Genomic DNA, 23,344 nt, shown 5'->3' with positions numbered 1-23,344 from the left:
GAGCTGGGACACAGGGTGGAAGCTGATGGCTCCACTGGGCTGGCCAGAGTTGTGTGTGGGTCGTAGTCAAAGCTGTGGTCTCACTTCTTAGGAGTGTGTGGTCAGAGGCAATGGGGCACAGGGGGGGCACAGCAGGCACATTTTTATGAGACAGATTTCAAGAATTTGGTGGTACTGAGAGTTTTTTTCTTCTTTTTGTTTGCAATCAAGTAATTTCCAATGTTGTAATAATGTGGGGCAGGGGAATATAGCATGGCTGGTAGAGTGCTTGCCTGGCGTGCATGAAGCCCTGGGTTCGATCCTCAACACTGCATACAGCTGGGTGTGGTGGTGCATGCCTGTAATGCCAGTCGTCCTTGGCTATGTAGCAAGTTTGAGGTCAGTGTAGGCTACATGAGACCCTGCCTCAAAAATAGATAGATAGATAGATAGATAGATAGATAGATAGATAGATAGATAGATAGATCTGGCATAATTCACTGGGCCATATTTTAAAAGTAGCATAAGTAAACTGTACGTTCTTGCTAACATGAGCACAGCTCAAAATGCATATAGAGCTGGTATGGTCGGGCACGTCTCTCAGACCAACACAAGTGAGTCTCAAGCAGAAGGATTATGACTTAAAGCCATCCTGGGATATGTATATATAAATACACATAATGCATTTATATATACACATACACACATCAATATAACTAGATAGATGAGAGAGAGTTAAGAAAGCCTGCAGTAGAAAGAGGCAGTTAGCAGTTGGAGAGAGGGCCTCCCTCCTTGGTGCACAAAGCATCCTGGGGGCACTTCTACTGTTGGGCATTGTCATGAGGCCAGGACTGCAGAAGGTTCGTGGTGGGTTCACTTTATCGCCTCTAAGTTGCTTTTGATCATGGTGCCTTTTATCACAGCACCATAAGCAAAACTAAGACAGGGATTAAACTTGCTATGTAGCCCCATGTGGTCTTGAACTCGATATGTTGTGGTCTTGAACTCGCTATGTTGTGGTCTTGAACTCTCTATGTAGCCCCATGTGGTCTTGAACTTGCTAGGTAGCCCAGTGTGGTCTTGAACTTTCCATGTAGCCTAGTGTGGTCTTGAACTTGTGATGAGTCCCCAGGCTCAGTCCTTCAAGAGCTGGGATTATAGGTCCATGCCACAACCTTCCGCTTCATCCTGTTTTCTTTCAGTTCTTGTGTGCTTAAGTTGCTATTTTATTGACTCCCAGCAAGTTTCTAGCATTTTCTGTAGAACGCCAAGACAGCAAGCCTTTATGGTTGCCCACTGGAGCCACTCCACAGCCCTTATTCCTGCTCTGCAGCCCTGAGTTTCTCCTCCCCACCGTGATTGCCCCATAAAGTCACCATGCATAGAACATCCACAAAATGTAGATATTTGGGTCTGGCCTCACGTGTTCATCACTGGGTACCATGAGTTCTTTCTGAGGGTTTGTGACAGTAATGGCCCTGATGCAATATTTCAAATGGACCCGTGTGCACGGGAGTGGTATCCAAAGTCAACAGGACATCATTTTTTTTTCCTTTAGTACTAACTCGCCCACTAAATATAAAATAAAAACAAGTAAATGGCCTCTAAGTCTTACTGACAGTGAGCTTGAGAGATGCTCAGAGCTTTTGGAGGTCACTGTGTTCTCTGACATCCAATGGGCAGAAGAAGGCAAGCATTAAGTGAGAAAGGTGTCTGGGTACCATCCTCCATTTGGGGGCAACCTCACACGAGGCTCTGTCCAGAGATGGTGAGGGGTTCACCTGAAGTGATAAGCCATGGGAAAGTGGATGTTGCCTTTACAAAGTGTTAGGAGTGTGGCTCTAGGGACAGTGAGGGTAAAGGTGACCTGAATTGGATGCCAGGGTAGAAGACACTTGGCTTGTGCAAATTGTTCTCTGACCTCTGCTAGTGTATCATGGCACTTGTGTGCATGTTCACGTGCTAGAGTGCACATGGGTATACACACACACACACACACACACACACACACACACACACATTTAATATATTTATATATATTTAAATAAAGTAAATTTTAAAATAATGAAAGAAAGTCACTTTCCTGAATCAGAGAAACACAGGGCACTTGGGGGCTCCTCCACTTCTGTCAGATGGACTATTTCTAGTACAGAAAACTAGACCCAGGCACAAGATTGGGGTTTTTTTGTTTTGTTTTGTTTGTTTTATTTTTTGCCCCGTTTTAATTTTCTTTTTTCTCAAGGAGTGCTGAGCTGCCATTCACCACCACTAGGTGGCGCCATATCTTCTCAAGGCCATTTCATTTAGCTCAGATTAAGAAGAGAGCCATCATTTCCCAGGCAAGATCAAATCTCATCTCAGACACCCAGGGAGAGGTATCTCCCTCTCTGATGTCACTTTTTGCCCTACATACTAGAGAGGATTTTGAATCCTTCGGTAGGGTGCACCAACGCTTTGCCTCGAGAGTGGAATAGCCTTGCTATTCATGGAGCTGAGACCCAGTCTGGATGCTGGCTTTGTACTCTGACATTTCAGAGGTGCTCCTTGGGTTACAGGACCCATCAGATCTTCACAGACGCTGTCTAGGAAGCAGCAGCATCAGATGCAGGAGGATCTGAGGGAAATAAATATCTTCAGTGCTTACGCTTTAAGCCCTTTCCAACGCTAGCTCTGGGCTTGAAACGTTGTCTTTCCAACTTTACTTGGGAGAGTATTTAATTTCCATTGTCTGCATCATGTCCAGGGGTAGCAAAACATTCTGGAACATTCTTCTGGCATACATAGTCTTCCTCCTCATTCTCCTCCTCTTCCTCCTCTTCCTCCTCCTCCTCCTTCTTCTTCTTCTCTCTCCCTCCCTCTCTCTCTCTCTCTCCCTCTCTCCCTCTCTCTCTCTCTCTCTCTCTCTCTCTCTCTCTCTCTCTCTCTCTCTCTCTCTCTCTCTCCCCCTCTCTCCCTCTCTCCTCTCTCTCTCTCTCTCTCTCTCTCTCACTCTCTCGCTCTCTCTCTCCCCCAAAAGGGGATGATGGACATCTGCTGTCTTGGCAAGTGAATGCAGAAGTAGAAGAATTACTCCATAGTTATAAACAGGGCATTTTGATAAGCCCTCCATTCTTCAAGAAACTTAATGGGAACCTGCTAAACTTGCAAGGCTGTATTTCTCTGCTTGTGTGCTGGGTCCAGGAAATGTTGAAACAGAAGGAAATCTGATAGAAGAAGAACTGGGAAACCGCAGATTCAAAGAAAAGGCTGAAGAACCACTTCATGTAATGTCAGTATTAAAAATACATTTTTAGGAGACATCTGCTATTCTGGAACGTGCGGCTCCCATCACTGGCTCAGAAGGTACACGGGGTCTCCCACTTTGACTGTCCCTGGGTTTTCCAGAGAAAAATACTGTCCAAAGAGTGGTAACTTCCCATATAATGTCTGCTCCGAAGGGTCACACAGGCGGTAACTGCAACAGGAAAAGACCTTGATGAGTCACAAGGGGCAGGAAGAACTTGGACCCCATGTGGCTTTGTCGAGGCTGAAGCAGGTGTCACAGCCTGTGCCTAGAGTCAGGGTCCAGTCAAACCTAACAGACCAGCAACCCCTGGGGAGAGCCAGAGAGTAACAGGCCAGTTGGAAATACCAGGAAATACCTTGTGGCGTTTCCCATAGTGACATTTCCTTCTCCCAGAATTAAGAAATTAGATGCTTGAGGCCGGAGAGATGGCTCAGTGGGTAAGAGCACTGGATGCTCTTCCAGAGGATCAGGGCTGGGTCTCCAGCGCCCATGCCAGGAGGCTCATAACTGCCTGTACAGGTGGCTTACATCAGCTCTATATGATCCCATTCCTTCTTCTGGCTCTGCCAGCACTGCACACATGTGGTACACCAACACAGAAGCAGGCACAACACCCATACACATTAAATAAATAAAATATAAATAAATAAAATTTTAAGGAAGATTTAAAAATTAAAAAAAAAAAAAGATACCCTACCTGCTTGGACATGCCTATAGTTTTCCTTTTCTCTTACAACTCCTCCACATATGTCACCTGTTCCAAGGTCATGGCCAGACTGTCACCCCTGTCCCTGGGTGCTACATCTTTCCTTCCTAGTGCATGGTTGCCCAGACCAGAGGTCCCTTGAGAACATCATTTGATTTCGCTCCCCTTTTTTCACCCCCACTGTCGGGATGCTGGCCGCCAGCATGCCTGAGCAGTTGAGTGTAGTAACCTCCTAGCCGGCTCCTCACTCCCCCATCAGCTTAGTGTGGACGCTGTTCTGTGACTTTTTATGGAAAGGGTTTGTTTGCTTTTATCTAAGTGTACGAGTATTTCTCTGCATGTGTGTACACAACATCACATATGTGTAGTGCCAGAGGATGCCAAAAAAAAAGGGCACTGTTTCTCCTGAAGCTGGAGTTACAGGTAGTTATGTGTGCCCAAAATGGGTGTTGGGAACCAAACCCTGGCCCTATGGAAGAGCAGCTAGTGCTTTATCCACCGAGCCATCTCTCCAGCCCAATACTGTTTTAATTTCATTCTGATCTCATTACCCCTCAACTGGCTCCCCAGTGCCTAAAGAATAATTGCAGATTATTATTTGTGCCTGATGCACAAAGCCCTCTACCTGGCCCCCGACAGCTAAACCTTTCTCTCCTGCTACTTACTACACTCGAGCATTCCCCAATCCCTCAGGACTCCCCGCTGTGCGCCACCTGGCGAGCTGACCCTTCCTCCCTTCCCCAAACAGCAGAACTCCACCCTTCCCTTCGAGCCCTGCTCAAGTGTCCCCTGTCCTGGAGAAGTTCAGAGTCACATAAGCCAGCAGCAATTCCCCGTTTCTTAGTTTCTCTGCTCTTGCCACGTTTTGTTCTATAGGTTCAGGTCACACATATGTCTGCTCCATGGGACAGAATGAGCTGGGGAAGCCAAAGGGCGTCCAGTTCCCTTTATGCACTTACGCTCAGTTCTGGGCCTTGTCAGTCACCCCTGGCCCACGCTGCTTGCTGGATGGATGAAAGTGTTGGTAAGTGACACTCTTAAAGACAGCGTGAGTTGGATGTGGCCATCCTAGCACTCAGGAGACGGGGGCAGGGGGAGGATAGCATGTTCAAGGCCAACCTGGCTACATAGCAAGACGGGGGGGGGGGGGGGGAGTGGGGGAGGGTTGGGGGGAGCATATACACCTTTGTCAGATGGAAAACTCAAGAAGCCATGGAAAATCCACATGAGCAATGTGGACATATCATGGTAAGACTCGCCCCTAGCACCTCTCCACCAAAAACCCAGTACTAACTACTCTTCAAAACAGAAATGGGCTGTGAGAACAGACTCTGACGAGATCCCAAACATTCAGGGTTATACGACCACAGACAAAAGGTACAGCCTGGGCTAGCCTTGATTTCATGGCCTTCTATCTCTTCCTCTTCAGCATCTCTTTCTGGTTGTGCTCCCACAACCAAGAGAGCTCTAAAATCCCTGTTGAGGAAGTAGAGCTCATGTGGTCCAGGTGTGCCAGGAGCTGGCTGAGGCTGCAATGACTTGGGACTCCAAATCTCTGCTGCTAGGACAATGGTCCTGGGTGACACTGCCCTGGCTATGGAGGAGCTGGGGAAATCACACGTAGGTCTTTTTGGTGTGCTAGGCTAGCACTCAATCCCTCGAGCTATAGAACCAGAATGTATTACATAAATGTGTGAGGTTTTCAAATAACAATTTAAAAATAAGAATTAATAAAGAATGAAGAGCTGAGTCTGTCTCCTCCGGAGTCCCCAATCCTTCCCCAGCTTGCGGAATAATGATATCCCTGTCCACTTGCTACTATAGCCCTTGGTCCTGCCACATAGCCTGGTACATAAGCCATTTAACAAAGGGGTGGATGGATGGATGGATGGATGGATGGATGGATGGATGGATAGATGGATGGATAGATGGACAGAGTAACAGATGGGTGGGTGAATCAAGCTGCTTATCTGGGCTATCTCAGTTTGCCTAGAGTGCCCCCTAGTAGCATAGCCTGCAGTAGTAGCCTTAGACCCATGAATCCACGCATCTTTTATTGCTTGTCTTTCCCTTAGTCACCATGTGATGGGAGAGGCATTTGGATACACGGGAGTGGAAAGACAGCATTTATATAGCTTGGCATATGTTATTCCCATGTTTTGTACTGGGGGACTGTGGGATCTACCCATCTCCAGGAATTCCTACACCTCTTACATACTCACACATGCATCAAGCACTTACCACATTGCTGCAAATCTATGACAAGCCTTAACAGGGATGTGTGACACCCTTGCTCTACAGTGAGTCTCAGAGGCAAAACCCACATGCTGCAAATCCTGTATCTAAATGCTAGTCTGGTACCAAACCCCAGCAAGAGGATCAGGAGTTCAAAGTTACTTCATCCTATAGCAAGGATGCTGCCATTCCTCCCCAGGCCTGGTAAGAATCCAGAGTCAACCAATCACACATCTGTCTTTAGCCTGGACAGTTCCTGAATCAGGTGAGAAACCAAGTGAGGTCAACAGTGGCCCCTGGTGGACATCATTAGGTATTGCAAGATGGTGAACCAAGCCTTTTTCATCACTCTTGCCTGATAAATGGATCTTCTCTGACTTTATCTATATAACTACATCTGCTTCTCTACATATCTACATATCTATATCTATGTAAGTCTATTGATCAATATAGATATAAAAATACATATTAAATCTCTGTTGGGATTATCAAATTACATTTTTAGATAGGGCCTTACTTTGTATCTCAGAATGACCTGGGGCTTACTATGTAGACCAGGTTAGCCCATGTCAAGCCTTCTGCCTCAACCTCCAAATTACTGAGACTACTAATAACCACAACACTGAGCAATAAATTATATTTCAAAGAAAATCCCCCATGAGTCAGATGTGGTGGCGCACACATTTAATCCCAGCACTTGGGGAGGCAGAGACAAATGGATCACTGTGGGTTTAAGGCCAGCCTGGTCTACAAAGTAAGTCCAGGACAGCCAAGGCTATGCAGAGAAACCCAGTCTTGAAAAACCAAAAAAGAAAAAAAATAAAAAAGGAAAAAAGAAAAAAGAAAGAAAGAGGAAACTGGAGCCCAAGAGATGGCCCAGTGGTTAGGAACACTGGCTGCTCCCCAGAGGACCCAAATTCAATTTCCAGCACCCACATGGCAGCTCATAACTGCCTGTAACTCCAGTTACAGGAGACCCATGGCACCAGGCATGCATGTGGTGCTCATATATGTGCATGCAAGCAATACCCATACATATAAAAATAAACAGGTAAATAAACCTTTAAAGAAAAAAGAAACTGAGACTTCAAGATCCTAAGCATGCTGGGATGGAACTCGGTGACAGAGTGCTTGCCTGCTGTACCAAAGAACCTGGGTTCCACCCTTAGCACTGAGAAGGAAAGAAAGAAAGAAAGAAAGAAAGAAAGAAAGAAAGAAAGAAAGAAAGAAAGAAAGCTAGCAGAGTGGTAGCATCCTCCTGCTCTCCCAGGGGCTGACAAGGAGCCTCCCTGTGCTTAGCCTAAGCAGACTGTACTGGACTGATTTTCTGCTGTCATGCTTTGTCCTGCTGGCCTCTGGCCATACAGTCAGCAGGCAAGCCCAGGCAGGTGGGTGAGAGGTCAGCTGCCTTGCCCAGCATGTTCAGTGCAATGCAGCGCTGACCCCTGGCCACCAGCGATACCCAGAGATGCTGTTGAAGGGGCTGTGTGCTTGCCTGTGATTTACAGACCGCAGCGGGGCCTCACCCTGCCCGATTTATGACCACCTGTCCCGGCAAGAACATAAATCACTAGATTGCTGGCACTTTAAATCTCAGGGAGAGATAGGAGAAGACACCTAGGCTGCCTGCACTGTCTCCCCGGGTATTAGAAGCAATTAGGGCTGGACGGCTGGGCTGTAAGAAGCCTGCAGGCAATCAGGAGGTGAGTACGGGCTCCTGTGATTCCCTCCTTCCTGCCCTGACTCCGTATTTTGGATCCATTACTCTTTCTACAAACACAGCCTCCCAAGCTAGGGGCTCTGACAGTGCAGAAAGCCAGCCCCAGTACCCGGAGATGGTTCCGCAAGCACATTAGCTTTTCAAAGCCAGAGGGGAATGAAGTCTGAGACCAAGCAGTGTAAGAGGGAGGAGGTCAAAAGATAAAATGGTGACAGCCAGCTCCAGGGTCATTTATTTAATCTACACGTAGACTCATCCAGTCCGTCCTGCCCCCTCCACCCCCATTTCTTTTATTTTATGGAAATCGGAGCCATGCCTGGCAGTACAATCCTGTAGTCCAAGCTACTCAGGAGACAGAAGAATCACAAGTTCAAGGCTTACCAAGGCTACACAGTGAGTTCAAAACCAACCTGGATGACTTAGGGAGACCCTGCCTCAAAACAAAAAAGTAATGGCTGCTTAAGATCACTTGTTGCTTTTGCGTAGAGTCCAAGCTCAGTTCCCAGCACAAACATGGAAGCTCACAGATGTCTACAACCAGAGTTCCAGGGGAAATGACACCACCAGGGGACAGGTGGTCATAAATCGGGCAGGGAGAGGCCCTGCTGCGGTCTGTAAATCACAGGCGAGCACACAGGCCCTTCAACAGCATCTCTGGGTATCGCTGGTGCCCAGGGGTACACACACATGCTGTGCACAACAAATACATATAGGCAAACAGCACCCATACGTCGTAGTAGTAGTAATGTAGTAAGAAATTAAAAAGGTAGCTGGGGACAGAGTTCAGTGTAGAAGAGCTTGCCTACTATTCACAAGGGCCCGGATCCAATCCCTAGAGGCCTAAAACAGAAGAGTTCTAGGGCCTGGCCTCAGGAGACTGGCTGACAGTAACAGACCTGCAGTACTCAGGCCTCTTTCCAGGGCCTAGCCGGTCTTTTCTCTGTGCTGTATTTCCTCTGTTAGTGGAAAATCAGACAAGATCCTCCATTGCTCTGATGTCAGATAGATACAAACAAGAGTTACAGTGTATCGCTAGCTCTCTAAGGCAGCTCCTCTGAGGACTCCTGTCTTACATAGTAACATTTTCTAGAGTGCCTTATGGGAGCCCCCCACTGCACCCTGTTACTTTCTGGAGATTCTCCAAATCCTCCAGTGGGAACAGCCAAGCACAGGGAGAATGGAAGGCCCCGACATGCTGCCTTTCTGCTGTACATACCAAGCTACCTAGCAGCCAGAACTCCCTAAAGCACCCACTCGACTGGATGTGCTGTCTCCACAGATATTAGTAAACACGGCTCCTCAGACACCTAGACCCCGGGAGGAGCCCCGGTGCACCTAGTCTTACCTCTTCAGTGTTTCCAGAGGCTCCTTCCTGTCCATGATGCCCGTGTCCGGATCCACCGTGGTTAAAAGGCACCTGGACACACACAGACAGCATCACACAAGAACAAAGCAGAGATGCCTTGCCCCTCCCCCTCACAGGGCCAGGAAAGGCTCTTACCGGGTGCAAGCCATCACCCTCTTCAGTTCCACATCCCCAATGAGAAGCTTGTTCCAAGAATCCTAGAAAGGAAAGGACAAATCCCCATGAGCTCCTCTGGACCCTCACTTATGCAAGGGACTTGTGGGGCATCAGATCTGATGACGTCACTACGTCAGAAGGGGGCGGGCTTCTCCTCAGTCCAGAGCAGCAACAGACACCACACACCTATAGTCTCTTTACTTCCTAAGGAATGTCAGCCCTCACTCCCCTTTGAACGATCGCCCACGCATGATGCCCTGGGCTGGATCCCCAGCACTGAGCACAGAGTCACACACCTTTAATCCTAGCACTTAGAAGGCAGAGACATGAGGATCAAAAGCTCTAAGCCAGCATTGCTACATAGCAAGTCTGCTCCAGCACAGCCAGGGCTGTTACACAGAGAAACTCTGCCTCAAAAAACAAAGCCCGTGTTCTTGCAGAGGACCAGCATTCAGTTCTCAGCACCCATGTCAGGCAGCTCACAAGCACCATGACGCCAGCCCTAGGCAACTGGACTCCCTATTGTGACCTCTAAAGGCAACTGCATTTGTATGCATATACACTCCCCCCCCCATAACTAAAATTAAATCTTGTTATTTAAAAAAAGATCACCCAGTATGGTGGTGCACTCCTTTTATCCCAACACTCAGGAGGCAGCAACAGGTAGATCTCTCCGAGTTTGCGACCATCATTCATGGTCTACATAGTGAGAGTCTTATCTCAAAAAAGAGTTATAAGTGAGTTGGAGGCCAGCCTGGTGTACAATGGGAGTCTAGGATAGCCAGGGCTATACACAGAGAAACCCAGTCTTGAAAAACCAAAAAAAAAAAAAAAAAAATATATATATATATATATATATATATCAAGGTAAAAATTCTACCACCTAGAAAGCACCTGTGCAGCTAAAGGAAGGAAGAAGAGAAAACTATTATTATTGACTTCACACCAGGCCATGCTAGCTGGAGGTACTATCTCAAAATAATATGGGCTCGGAGCCAAAAGTCCTGAAGAGAAGCAACTGTGGCCTGAGCTTGGTTATATAATTGCTATGGGTCCAATTTGCAGTTAGTAGAGTTTTTACAGGATACAAAGCCTAAGAAAGTCAGCTGTGCCACAATGGCAACACTTGAATGCTGAGGAACAGGGATATGGATTTTTTTTTTAAATTATATCGATTACATATGTGGATGACTTTAAATTTTATTTATTTCTTTCATTGCCAAGTTCAGTGAAAGAGTATTGTGACCCAGGCAGGTGTTGGAAAGTGAAAGGATTCTGGGTAGGAGAGGAGCCAGAGGGCAGCCTCGGAGCATCTGTGTGAATGAGTGGAGGGGGTATATGTCCTACCTTTATACAAGTTCCTGGACCAAAATTAGGTTGTCACCTTTGTGTGCGGTAAGTGTCTTTATGTGCTGAGCCAGTTTACAGGCTTAGTATGGACATTTGGCTATTGAGCAAGGCAGTCCCACTGAAAAGCATAAGAGAAAAATAAAATAAAATAAAATAAAAAAAGAAAAGAAAAGCATAAGAGTTCTCACAGAGGCCCTGGGGGCTTGTCCTTGCCTCTCTAGGGTTCAAGAGACAACAACTCTGTGGTGCAGACATGACTATGTATCAAAGTCTGACCTATCAGGTAGCCAAGAACTGAAAAATCACAAAGCAAGGGCACTTGACTGAGCCTGGGAGGGGCAAAGCAGAGGGAAGAGCCAGAGGCAAATTTCCAGAGCCAAGTTCAGTGAAAGAGTGATGTTGGAAAGTGAAAAGGACTCTGGGTAGGAGAGTAGCCTGAGGGCAGCCTGGGAGCATGGACCCTTTTTTTTTTTTTTTTTCAAATCAATAGAACCAAGCCCTTAAGAGGGAGTCCAGGGCTGTTACTAAGGATTAACCAGTGGTAAGTGACACTGTAGAACTGCAGAGAGAGAGAGAGAGAGAGAGAGAGAGAGAGAGAGAGAAACAGTCAATGGCTCACTGAGCCACAGCAGGCATAGGAGGATTGTCACTGAGACAATCACAAATGCCAGTTGTCCCCTTTTGTTAAACTGACTGATTACTGACATAGCCTGAACATAACTCGTTGTCACAAAGGAACCCAGACAATGGCAGGAGCACTGCATAAGGATGCATTCAGTAGCTGGGTGTGGTGGTGCACACCTTTAATCCCAGCACTGGGGAGGCAGACACAGGCAAATCATTGAGTTCGAGGCCAGCCTGTTCTACAAAGTGAGTCCAGGACAGCTAAGGCTACACAGAGAAACCCTGTCTCGAAAAACCAAAAAAAAAAAAAAAAAAAAAAAGCATTCAGTTCACTCACTGCACAGGCATCTTGCCATCTCTAGAAGAATTTGCATGTTTGAATCTGATAATAGGCAAGGAATGTTTTATATAAAACATCAAAAGTGAGCTGGCAAGGTGGCTCACCGGTAAAGATACTTGCCACCAAGTCTGAAGGCCTGAATTCAAACCCTGGGATTCACATAGCTGAAGGAGAGAACCAATTTCTACATGTTGTCTTGTAGAAATTCACGCATTCATGGTGGCATGTATAAACATTAGTTAGTTAGTTAGTCAGTCAGTCAGTTAAAGTACCATTTTAAAAATCATGGATGCACTTGTGGGGATGGAATTCCTAGATTGCTCTTTTCCCAGCGTTCCTAGTTTACCTCCCACAGCAAAGCTGAGAGACAGAAGTAGCTCTCCCAGTGTCAGGGGTTAGAACTCAGTCGCTTGGCCTGTATCACTCCCTGGAATCCAAGGGAGCTGTCAGAGGCAAGGGCCTCTCTCTAGTCTCTTTTGCCTCTCCCTAAAAGGCATGACCAGAAGGAAATCCTACTTGAAGGCTGACATCCCCGCTGGGTACCCACAGCTGGCCTCCACCACCAGCTCCCTGCCAGGGCTTCCTGAATGTCTTCCCATTCTCAGCCACCTTTCACCTGAGAAATCCTTGTGTGATTCCCCAGATATACAAACCGGGCACGGGAACCAAACATGTGCTGATAATAAGTCATAAAAACTACTTTAAAGCAATTCTTCAGAGTATTTACCACTTATCAAAGGCTAAAGTGAATCCGTATGGCAAGAAGATGAATGTGTTTGTCTGACAAAATATAATCCAAGGAAATTCTAACTGGATATGTGCTAATGAGTGAAGGTAGAAAAATATTGCCTTTGATTTCTGTCATGAGACCATTATGCATCTCCAAGAGCAAACCCTGTGTGCACAATAAAAGCACCTTCATAACAAATGGAAGTCTCGAATCTCAGCCAAGCTATTGCTTGTGCTGTGTGGTGTGACAGTACGCACAGTGCAAAGTGCATGTCATGTGTCCAGAACCAAGGCTGCAGCAAAGTCACATGATACAAGATGGGTAAATACTGCCAGGAACACATTAGACTCATTCTGTGTTTTTGAGTTGTTGCACATTCATTACTGTATTCGTTACTTTTCTGTTGCTGTGATAAAATACTATGACTGAGTCAGCTTATAGAAGAAAGGGTTTGTTTGGGCTTTTTCCAGCTCAACTCTGGGCTGGCAGAGCAAAAGCATGGATGGCATTGGAGCAGAAAGCTAAGGGCTCACATCTTGAACCACAAGTACAAGCAGAGAGCAAACTGGGGATGCTGTAAGGCCACACCTCCTAAACCTCTCCAAACTGGGGATGCTGTAAGGCCACGCCTCCTAAACCTCCCCAAACTGGGGATGCTGTAAGGCCACGCCTCCTAAACCTCTCCAAACTGTTCCACCAGCTGAGGACCAACTATTCAAATGCCCGAGTCTATGGGGGACATCTCATTCAAGCCATCACTGTTACTACTACCATTCTTCATGATTGTCACATTCCGTTCTGTCATGGCCCAGCATCTGCCTTCATGACAGATCAGGCAGAGTCGAAGTCAGCATCCAAAGGCTATGACAAGAAGAGGTCAGCTGCTAGGACCACACAGGACACTAGAAACCAGCCTCATGGTTCTCCATGCTGAAGAACAATGCGGGACACCTAAGGGCCCAAAGAACGGAGTCTTGGGAGTGTTTGGTGTCGGATAAGCACCCCATCCAGCAGCCATGCTACAAATGCTGGTCTTCCTTGAGGGAGTCACCAGCCAGCTCAGCAGGAACCAGGCAGGGTAGGCTGGGGTGGGGTGGCAAGACAAAACAAGTACCTCGTTGGCTGCCTGAGTGACACAGACGATGTAGTCCATGCTGAGTAAATGTAGCCCAATAGTCAATCTGCCTACACAGGATTCTCCCTGTAACCCTTAGACCTCACACAGCAGTATCTCTGCCCTCACTTATGTGCCTCTTCCATACATAAGCTTTCACTTCTTAGGTGCTCAACAAACCAAAAAATAGAATCATTGTGCAATATAGAGGCAATTCCTTACAATAGTCTAATCCAATGTTAACAGCTGTTATGCTTTGGTGTTGTTATTTTGAGACAGGGTCTTATGTAGCTCAAGCTGACCTTGAACTCATATAGCTGAGGTTGGCTCCAGATCTGTCCTGCCTCTACCTTCATGGCTTTGATTACAGTTATGGGCTTCCTGGCAAAACATATTGCATCTTTCACAAAACAAAAAGAAAGAGGCTATGCCGGCCAAATGTTACCTCTGCATAAACACCACACCCGGAAATGACTATGTTGGGCCTGAAGTTTGATGCTCTCACTCTCTTCTCCATCCTGGAGTTGAGATCTTCCAACGATGCCTCAGAAAGGACCAGAAATGGGCTTGCGTCTGAGTAGGCCACCTGACAAGGTAACAGACATTGGGATACAATGTGGCCTAGAAATGCCTCATAGGGGACATCCTGGGTCTAGCCCAAGACAATTCAGCCCCCACCCCAACACACACATCTTTGTAACTAGTTTTCTAGTGTTCTTTTTTTCTCATAGAAATGTCCCAGCAATGCAAATCCTTAACTGTCCTTGCAGAACTGCATGGCATAAAGGGGCTGGGGATAAGGCTCAGCAGGTAAGAGCACTGGCTACTCTTGCAGAACCAGGGTTCAATTCCCAACACCCACACGGCTGCCCACATCCACCTGTAACTCCAGTTCTAGGGCATTTGATGCCCTTTTCTGGCCTTCATAGGCACTGCCCATATGTAGTACATAGACACTTATTCAGGCAAAATCCCCATACCTATACAATTTTATTTTTATTTTTATTTTTATTTTATGAACACAACATGACCTCAGAGTCCTACTGTTGTCACTAGACATGTTCGCTTAAAGACATCACTTCACCTTCCTAAGCATCCATATCTTTGGCATTTAATAAGGTGGTCAAGTTTGGTGGTTTCATTATTGTCAGAAAATGCTCATTAATTCTATAGGTACTTAGCTTAATGCAACATCCAAATCTATACGAAGTATGAACATTGGCTCTCTCTCTTTTTAAACATTAAGGTTGTCTGCAGTGCCACCACCCTACACCATGAGCCTCTGCAGCCTGGCCATGTGAAGTCTTGGGCTCCCACACCTGAACTGACCTGCACTTATAGTCTGACACACAGATGTAAAAACCTAGAACATTTGGACCACACCCTTGCTGAATTGACTACAATGGTACCACTGAACAATACATACTATTGGACCTCTTCTGGCACCAGAATGCTTACACAAATAGGGGAGTGCAAGGCTCCCTCAAAATCAAGAAACCAGGAACCAACATATTCCTGGAAGACACTTGTGGCGCTCCCTTTGGCTATGAGACTATAGACACAACGGATCCCAAGAAACTGGAATTAGGAGTCTTGGGTGAGGGCAGAAGAGGCCATGATGTCAGCCTGGGGAGGGCGTTGTCTCTAGGGAAGAGATTTCACCCATTTCTGACAACTTTCAGGGGAAACTGGAGCCTAGATAATGGTGAAAGGCAGGACCTGTTTGTTCTTCAAACCTTTGGCCGTCTAGTTAAAAACCTGGCTCATGAGGACTGTTGGGGCTCAGGCTGTGAGCATGGCAAGTGCTTTTTTTCTGTCTATTGCTTGGAGTCCCTGAAGCCTGGAGGTTGCCACAAAAACCACAGCCTTTAGCATAGCAGGGATGTGTCACATATGGGAAAACACAAGACAACTTTTCTCCACTTTTGGACCACACCAAGCCTCTCAGCACAAGCCTCTTACCTGGTCTGTGGGCCGGAACACAGCCCTCATTTGCTGAGAACTTCTGGGGTGCATATGGGGCTCAAAGTGCACCAGGCGACAGGGCTGTGTCTTCAGGAAACTGCTGATCCACTTGGCCGCTGCCTCTCCACAGTCCCTGCCCTGCACCTCCATACCATGCACTCTGCAGTGGGGACAGGGGGACAGGGCGACAGGCAAAGACAGTTTGGAGGCTCTGAGTACAGTAATACTGTATTCCTGGATGGATCAGAAAAGCTGCAACAGGGCCAACTGTGACGCAGCCGACGCTCGTTCATCGCCAGAGGATTTCAGTTTTAGTTCACTCCTGCCTCAGAGCCACTATGCAAACCCCAGTGAAATTGAGAGTGCTGTTTGAAGCCTTCCTTCTCCTATTTGTAAAAGCAAGTGATGCCTACACCTGTGTCTCCCTGTCTGAAAGGCACGTGTGGAGGATGAAGGGAGGTAATAGGCTTGAGATGAGAGGGCTGGGAAACCGGCTCAGTTGGTACAAGCATGAGGACCCCCAGAACGAAATGGAGAATCACCTGAGTGCCTCGATTGGCAACTTGCCTAAATCAAGTTGGCGTATAGGAATTGTCTCAACTGTTAACTGATGTAGGAAGAGACAGCCCACTGGGGTAGGAGGGAGAGGCAGAGATGGAAGAGACAGAGAGAACAGAGCAGCATGCATGCTAAGCAAACACTGTTCCACTAGGCCACATTTTCATTCTTCTTTTTAACCTTTCTTTCCCCCCCTCCCCCAGAAAAGATCCCACTGAGTTGCCCAGCCTGCCTTTGAACTTCTGCCTCAGCCTCCCTCCTGCTGGGATTACATACCTGACTGAAATGGACAGACTGTGGGCTTCCTTAAACATCCATGGGTTTTTGGTTGGTTGGTTGGTTGGTTGGTTTGTTGGTTAGGTTTTGGTTTGGTTTGGTTTTTTGAGACAGGGTTTCTCTGTGTAGCCCTAGCTGTCCTGGAACTCAATCTATAGACCAGGCTGGCCTTGAATTCAGAGATGGGCCTGCCACTGTCTCCTGAGTGCTGAGACTAAATATGTGTGCCACCAAGGCTGACTCATGTTGCATATTAATTAAAAATGCAAAAATTGAGCTGGGCATAGTGGAATATGATATGAAATATTGAGATGATTATTTGGGGGTGGGGGAAGGGACAGTGGAGGGGTACAGGACAAGAGAATACGGGGCTAATATAAACAAGGTACAATATGTGTGAGTAAAGATGCCATAATGAAATCCATCTATTATTTTTTAAGCTAACTGAAAATTTAAACAAGTAAAGGATAAAATAAAGAAAAACATGCATGTGTATTTGGTCCCACAGGCCAGAGACCTGCACAACTCACCTGCACTGGAGGACTGGGTTTGTGGTAGGTGGGGTAATGGGCAGCAGCAGGTCCTTTGTGTAGGCTGCACTGAGAGTCAGGGTGTCGCCATCACAGGTCAGGGAGATGAGGACCAAGCGAGGTTCCTGCCGGGCAGTGACCATGTTCCCCTCTTCATTGATCACAAGCCAAAACCTAAAGTTGTCAAAACACAGGCTACATGGGAACCAGGCAAGGGAGCCTCAGCCTTCATCAGTGTTATAGTTTCACAGCTCTGACTTCCTCCCTGTAAGCTTGGAGAGAGAGAGAGTGTGTGTGTGTGTGTGTGTATGTGTGTGTGTGTCTTAAAGGAGTGAATATTGTAACAGATGGATCATTTTAAGCCAAAGATGTTAATTATGCTTTATTCCAATTGCCAGGACTTGATTCCGTTCATTAAGCAATGCCTCAAGAAGATGTAAAAATCTACTTCACAGAAAGCCAGAGGGCCACAAGGAACCAGTGAGTTTTCAGGGATGGAAAAATGAGGCCGTTCCTCAAGGCGTTTGCAGCCACAGAATTCAGTCGAGCAACAGGTGGTGCCAATTCCATGAGCTACTTTTATTTGTTTTTGAATCTTATGTGTGAAAATAAATAAATAAATAAATCTTATGTGTACGGGTGTTGGCCTTCATTCGTGTATGTGCACCACACGCATGCAGTGCCTGCAAAGGCCGGAAGAGGGTGTAAGACATCCTGGAAGTGGAGTTACAAGTGGTTGTCAGCCTCCGTCAATGCTCCCCTGCACTCCCGCCCCCCCAACCCCGTTCATCTGCAAGAGCAGCAAGTGCTCTTAACTGCTGAGCTATTGCTCTAGCCCTTCCCACCAAATGTTTAAATACTGACTGTGATGAAGTCTGCAATTTGCTAAAAGGGCCTAGGCCCATCTCTACACTGCTTTTCTAGTCCGCTATCCCCCAGGTTTAGAGATACTTACTTCCCCGGAAAATGGTAACTGGAGACAGAAGAGCAACAGACAGAACTGGTTTTAGAGGAAGAACAGTGCAGTGCATCCCCTCCCCGCTGCCAGGGGAGTAAAGGCTCAGAGCAGAGGCCACAGAACAGTGCTGTTTACTGCCTCGCTCCTCATGGATTGCTCCCCCTGCCTTCTTAAATAACCTGGGACCACCAGCCCTGGGGTGGTGCTGCCCGCAGGGCCTGGGCAGCTCCACAGCAATCATTAATCAAGAAAATGCTCCCACAGACTTGTCTACAGGCAATCTCATGGAGGCATGTTCTCAACTGAGCTTCCTCTTCCCACAAAAGTCTAAACTGTATCAAGCCGAAAAAATAAATAAATAAAAACCAACAACAAACAAACAAACAAACACCTAACCAGCATGCCCTTATTTACCATTTGATGCCTATGACTAATTGGGCATTCATATGACTGAAATTAAATGCATTATGGAAAGGAACACGTTCAATAAAAAAGCTAGTATATGACCTAATATATCAACCAAAGCCACCCTCATTATGCCCCGTAGTAACTAGGTCCTCGTCCTTTTTTTTTTCCTTTCTTTTTCTTTTTCTTTTTTCTTTTTTTTTTTTCTCAATGACAGGTTTCTCTGTGTAGCCTTGGCTGTGCTGGACTCACTTAGTAGATCAGGCTGGCCTCAATCTCATCGCCAGCCTTTGCCTCCCAAGTGTTGGGAGCCAACACGCCTGCCTGCGCACCCTGTTGGTCCTCATCCTCTTAATCTCTGGCCTGGAATACTAGCCAGGGCCCTTGAGCACTCTCCCTCACGTGGCCTCTGTCAGCCTCGATTCTGGCTGGAGTCTAGAACTTGCACTGTTGCTTTGCTTCAGATAAAGTCACCAGCTTCTTAGGTGAGTCTGTGTGAGACCTGATTTTCAGTTCTCTGGAGAAGAAGCCAAAAAGCGAGCAAAGACCCAGACACCTGGCATAACCCACATGAAGTATCCGAGTCATGGCAGTGTGTGTACTCTGTTGTGCAACCTTTACTGCTGTTCCCAAGACTTTTTGTCTTTCCAAACAGAAACTGCACCCGTTAAGCAATACCTCGCCGCTGTCCCTCCAGCCCCGGAACCTCTTCTCCACTTCCTGTCTATGAATTTGGAGTCAGGCAGTTGGAACTGAAATCATATGCAACTCGTCCCTACGCCCTGCTCATTCAAATTAGCCTAGTCTTTTCATTGCCCACTCGTGTCCCCACACACACTAGAAGGTCCTTTCCAAGGCTGGGTGGTGATCCGCCATCTGTATAAGCCGTGTTTGACTTACTCTTCTCATCCACTGATGCACGTTGGGACCAATTTCCACTTCTCACCAGCCGTTGTGTACAGTCAAATTTCAGTGTGGCAAAGGCGTTCCTTAAACTCAAGGCCCTGCCCCGTCTTCAGGTCCTTCCGGTAGAACACATCAGACCCTGCCAGCCGTTGATCCCAGTGTCTCTGCCTGGTTCTCTAGAATGTTCTCCCAGTTTACTCGCCTGGAAAGTGCCTGGCCATTTTCAAGTCTTCAGTGTAGGCTGTTGACTTCCTTTTCTAACTCCTCCTTGATGTGCCACGCCCCCTGTCCCCCGCCCCGCCCCCCCCCCCGCCCCTGCCCCCAGCTTCCAGGACCCTTCCTCTTTGCTCCCTGACACTTGTCACAGTCCCCCCAGTGAATCGGGTGCTCGTTTTTGTTGTTGTTGTTGTTGTTTTGTTCTTGTTTGTTTGTATTTGTTGTTGTTGTTTGTTTATTTGTTTACTGTTTACATTTCCCAGGAGCTTGTGACACAAATGGAGAATTTGCAGCCACAGCTGTGGCCCGAGTTCGGAACCCGTTTTCTGGAATGGATATATATGGCAGTAAAGTGCCAATGCCCTTTGCCTCGGAGGCTGATAGAAACAATCTAAACACAATGGGCTACTGTGTGTGACGCCCCACTGCACAGAGCAGGCAACAGTTAGGCTTCTTGACTGCCTGAAGCAGAGGTGACCAGCTGACCTTTGAACTTTGTCCCCCAACTGCTGTGTCTTGGTGAAAGGAGCATTGGCGTATTCTCAAGTGAGGGGGAGGAGGGCGAGGAGTCTGGCAATGAGCCAGATAGCCTTGGCCCAGCCTCCACCAGCTTCTAATGACCTTTGGTTCCGGAGACATGAAGTACTGCAAAGCACAAGGTGACGAGGGTCACGCATGACAAGGCCCACACTGTGGGGAGGGACCCACTAGTCTGTAACAGCCCATTAACCTTGCAAAGCCCACCCCTAAATCGGCTATGGGACAAGAAGGGCTTCCTGACCGGCCAGCGTCAGCATGTCCTCGGCAGAGGCTAAAGGCTTGTCTTAGCTTTAGAGAGCCCTTCCTGGAAGCCCAAGAGTCCACACAGGTCACTCCTCAGCCGGACCCGAACCGTAGTAATCGCAGTTTACGATTTAAATCCCAGCCTCATGCAGAGCCTTTCAGCCTTTATCTGACAAGAAGCTGCAGGTAAGCTATCGACTGCCGCGGTAAGGAACAGCCATGCCCAGACACCTCTGCGCTCTGGAATCTACTGTCATTAGCTCCTCTAAGTTTAAGACTATCGCTGAAAGTAAGATGATCACGGGCCAGTCCCTTCCGGGTCCCTAAGTGGAGGGATATTGAAGTTTCTGCTTGCGGATTGGTTGGGGAGAGTATCTCATGGGCAACACAAGATCCGAAACAGCCAGGGGAGGATGGACTGAAAAAGGTCCATCTCCGGGGAGCAGGAAACCTGGAGGCTTCAGAGTTCCACCCCATTGAACCCCACCCCGAGTTGGCTGGCAAGGAGGGTCAGTCACTCCCCGCCCCCTCCCGTTTCCCAGCACCCCTTCCCAAGCTCCTGGTCCCTCGGCTGGGAAGATAGGGACCTGAGAGTGGACCTCGATGACTTCCTCACACCCACACAGCCTAGGTCAGCCTGGTGCTGGCCTGGGCTCTGCATACCTGTCGCGCAGGTGGCCGCAGCGCAGCCCCATGTCCGTGCACTCCGCCTCGCTCACTGACACACCCTTGCAGGACTTGATCGGGTAGATCCAGAGCTGTGCCACGGTCCCTACCTGCTGCAGCCGCCGGCGCCGTCGGAGATGAGAGTGACGCCAGGCCACAGTCCCCAGCGCCACCGCAGCAAGTCCCAAGGCGGCGATGCCAATCCAGGTGGCCCGCGGCTGCCGGGCGACCCGGGACGCGGAGAAACTGAGGAGGGCCAGCGCCCAGGAGCCTGAGGCATCCATGGCCGGAGCGGGCGGGGCGGGAGCTGATAGTCCTCTGTAGCCGCAGAACCAAGCGCGACTGTCGCCAGCGCCCAAGGCCTGGGCCTGAGCCCAAAGGCCAGAAGCTCCTGACCCTTCCCTGCCAATCCCAGTTGAGCATCTTCACTAAGCCTGGGCGGGAGGCGGTGGCTCAGCTGGAGTGGTTCTCACTCGCTGTCCCCACTTCCTGCCCTCCCTCCTTCACTCATTCACGCACTCTCTGACCGCCCCCACCCCCCAATCAGTCGATGCAGAACAACTAACTTACTGTTTATAGGGTTGTTTATTTGACCTAAAGCACACGTTTGCAGAGCATGGTGTGATTTTGAAATTAGAAAGCAGGCTGCGGGCAGCTTCCTCTCTGGGGACTGTGTGGAGCAGTTTGACAGGGGCCAACTGGGATCTGAAGTGAAAAGATCATATGGGCCCTGAGGATCTATGTGGCTGAGACAAGACCTTTTCTCCTTTCCGATGCCTGGGAACTATCTCAGACAAGCCTCCAGGCTCCTTTCCCTGTGGACTGGCTCTGCCGAGGTGGACTCCTGTATCTTGTCACTTCCAAAGCCACCAAATTTTAAAGAGCAAAGCCAAGACTGCAAGGTGCCTTAGGTGCCTTAGGCACCTGTCTGATGTGTCAAGCTGTTAAAATGTCAAGTCTTTATTCAAGACTGTTCTAACAAGGAGAACTCTGTTTCTCTACTACAATAGGGCAGAGAGATAGGACTTTGCACTAAAAACAAAGGCTGCGGATTTTACAGGCAAGGGGCGGGGACTGGAGAGAGGTGGAGAGATAGCTTAGTGGTTAAGAGCACTGTCTGCTCTTCCAGAGGCCCTGAGTTCAATTCCCAGCAACCACATGGTGGCTCACAACCATCTATGATCTGATGCCCTCTTCTGGCCTGCAAGTACATGCAGAGAGAGTACTCACATTAAATAAACAAATCTTTAAAACAGCCAAGGGGCAACCAGCAAGGCAGAGATAAAGATTTCTCTGAAGAGAAGCTTGTGTCTCTTCCTCTGGCCACCAGACTACTGAAACCAAGAACTCCAAGAAACTGGAAAGCCCCTTTCCCCCATGCTACCCCAAGTCTCAGACTGGAGAGGGAGCTTGTCTCCCAGGAAGAGTCCACACAGTTCTGACTAGTCAAGACCCAGGAAGTTGCAGCTGACACACTGGAGGGCCCATGCTGATGATGGGCAAGATCACACCTTGACCAGATGGTCCTGCTGATGGGCAGCCATCCTGAAGCAGAGAAGGGACTGTCCCCAGAAATGGACGGCCATGTGACACTGGCATGAAAGATGTGACAATGAGGGTGACAGTGGAGGGCAGCTGAGGCCAGGCAATGCTGCAGAGTTGGAGTCCCTGTGTAGACGCCCTGAAAGGCCATTGTGTGAAGAGTGGAGAACGCAGGACGCTAGCATGCATGCGTTCGCTGGTCACCTTGCTTCCCTGGGTTTGGGCTGCCTTCTGTGGTTGAACACTGAACTGTCACCCTGTAGCTTGCATGGCACTATTAGGAGACACAGTGGTGATAGGTACCTCAGGGGACCCCAAGGCTCCACATGCATCCTCTACAGAAAAGCATCTTGGCTGTGTCAAAAGCTGACACAGACTTCCTATTTCTCTTTGGGAATGTAAAGGTAAAATGGCTTAAGTTAATGGTTGACTTTAACCTGAGTATGAATTTTAAAAAATATATATATCATTTCCAAAATGTACTCAGGATACAGCTTGCCTGTCACTTTTACCTCCCAGCCTGCTGGAGGTGAGGGGTAGAACTCAGGCCCAGAACCCAGCAAGGGAAAAGGAGGAAGGAAGCAACAGCTCTTCCCTATTGAGCATGAGTTGTCTCTTGACGTCATCGGCTATAATGCCTTTGATGAGAGAGGTTCTCAGCCTTCCTAATGCAGTGACCCTTTACAGTTCCTCATGTTGTGGTGACCCCAAACATAAAATTGCTTCTGTTGCTACTTTGTAACTGTAATTTCGCTACCATTATGAATCTTAATGTAAACATCTGATACGCAGGATATCTGTTGTGCGACCCCTGTGAAAGGCGGTGACCCACAGGCTGAGAACCACTGGCTTAGACAGCTATGTGCGTGCAGGGCAGCATGCCTTGTACACACGCCTGGAACCCAGGGAAGACACATGACTGATTTTGTGAAA

General features: G+C 47.9%; 1 protein-coding gene and 1 long non-coding RNA gene across 4 annotated transcripts; one reads left to right on the top strand and one right to left on the bottom strand.

The window, feature by feature from the left end:
* The first annotated feature begins 922 nt into the window (after window positions 1-922).
* LOC311598262 lies at window positions 923-1,995 on the top strand. The gene is made up of 2 exons (XR_014779527.1): window positions 923-973; window positions 1,105-1,995. It is a non-coding gene; the product is annotated as an uncharacterized lncRNA (long non-coding RNA).
* Window positions 1,996-23,309, bottom strand: LOC311598237 (mitochondrial amidoxime-reducing component 1). 3 transcript variants are annotated; one of them, XM_084783252.1, is made up of 7 exons: window positions 20,867-23,309; window positions 16,936-17,109; window positions 15,569-15,731; window positions 14,052-14,192; window positions 9,428-9,489; window positions 9,272-9,343; window positions 1,996-3,433 (listed from the first exon to the last, which is right to left on the bottom strand). In XM_084783252.1, exons 1-7 carry the CDS (start codon window positions 21,151-21,153, stop codon window positions 3,307-3,309), a joined length of 1,026 nt encoding a protein of 341 aa, XP_084639378.1. In that variant the 5' UTR covers window positions 21,154-23,309; the 3' UTR covers window positions 1,996-3,306. The 3 variants fall into 3 exon arrangements, with proteins under 3 accessions (XP_084639378.1, XP_084639380.1, XP_084639379.1); XM_084783254.1 differs by having other exon boundaries at window positions 20,980-23,309; XM_084783253.1 differs by lacking the exon at window positions 9,272-9,343.
* Window positions 23,310-23,344: the final 35 nt, after the last annotated feature.

The sequence above is a fragment of the Acomys minous genome (assembly GCF_964271855.1).
Source record: "Acomys minous genome assembly, chromosome: 1".
NCBI lineage: Eukaryota > Metazoa > Chordata > Mammalia > Rodentia > Muridae > Acomys > Acomys minous.
The sequence above is the reverse complement of the archived record's forward strand: the minus strand, read 5'-3'. Positions and strand labels throughout refer to the sequence as shown.

What these genes read in the sequence shown, in the direction of transcription:
- LOC311598237 (XM_084783252.1), bottom strand. Translation starts at nt 21,153, where the DNA reads ATGGATGCCTCAGGCTCCTGGGCGCTGGCCCTCCTCAGTTTCTCCGCG. An exon ending in AGGGTGATGGCTTGCACCCG is followed by an intron (nt 9,344 to 9,427) that starts GTAAGAGCCTTT and finishes GTGTGTGTCCAG; the next exon opens with GTGCCTTTTAACCACGGTGG. An exon ending in CCTCTGGAAACACTGAAGAG is followed by an intron (nt 3,434 to 9,271) that starts GTAAGACTAGGT and finishes TTCCTGTTGCAG; the next exon opens with TTACCGCCTGTGTGACCCTT.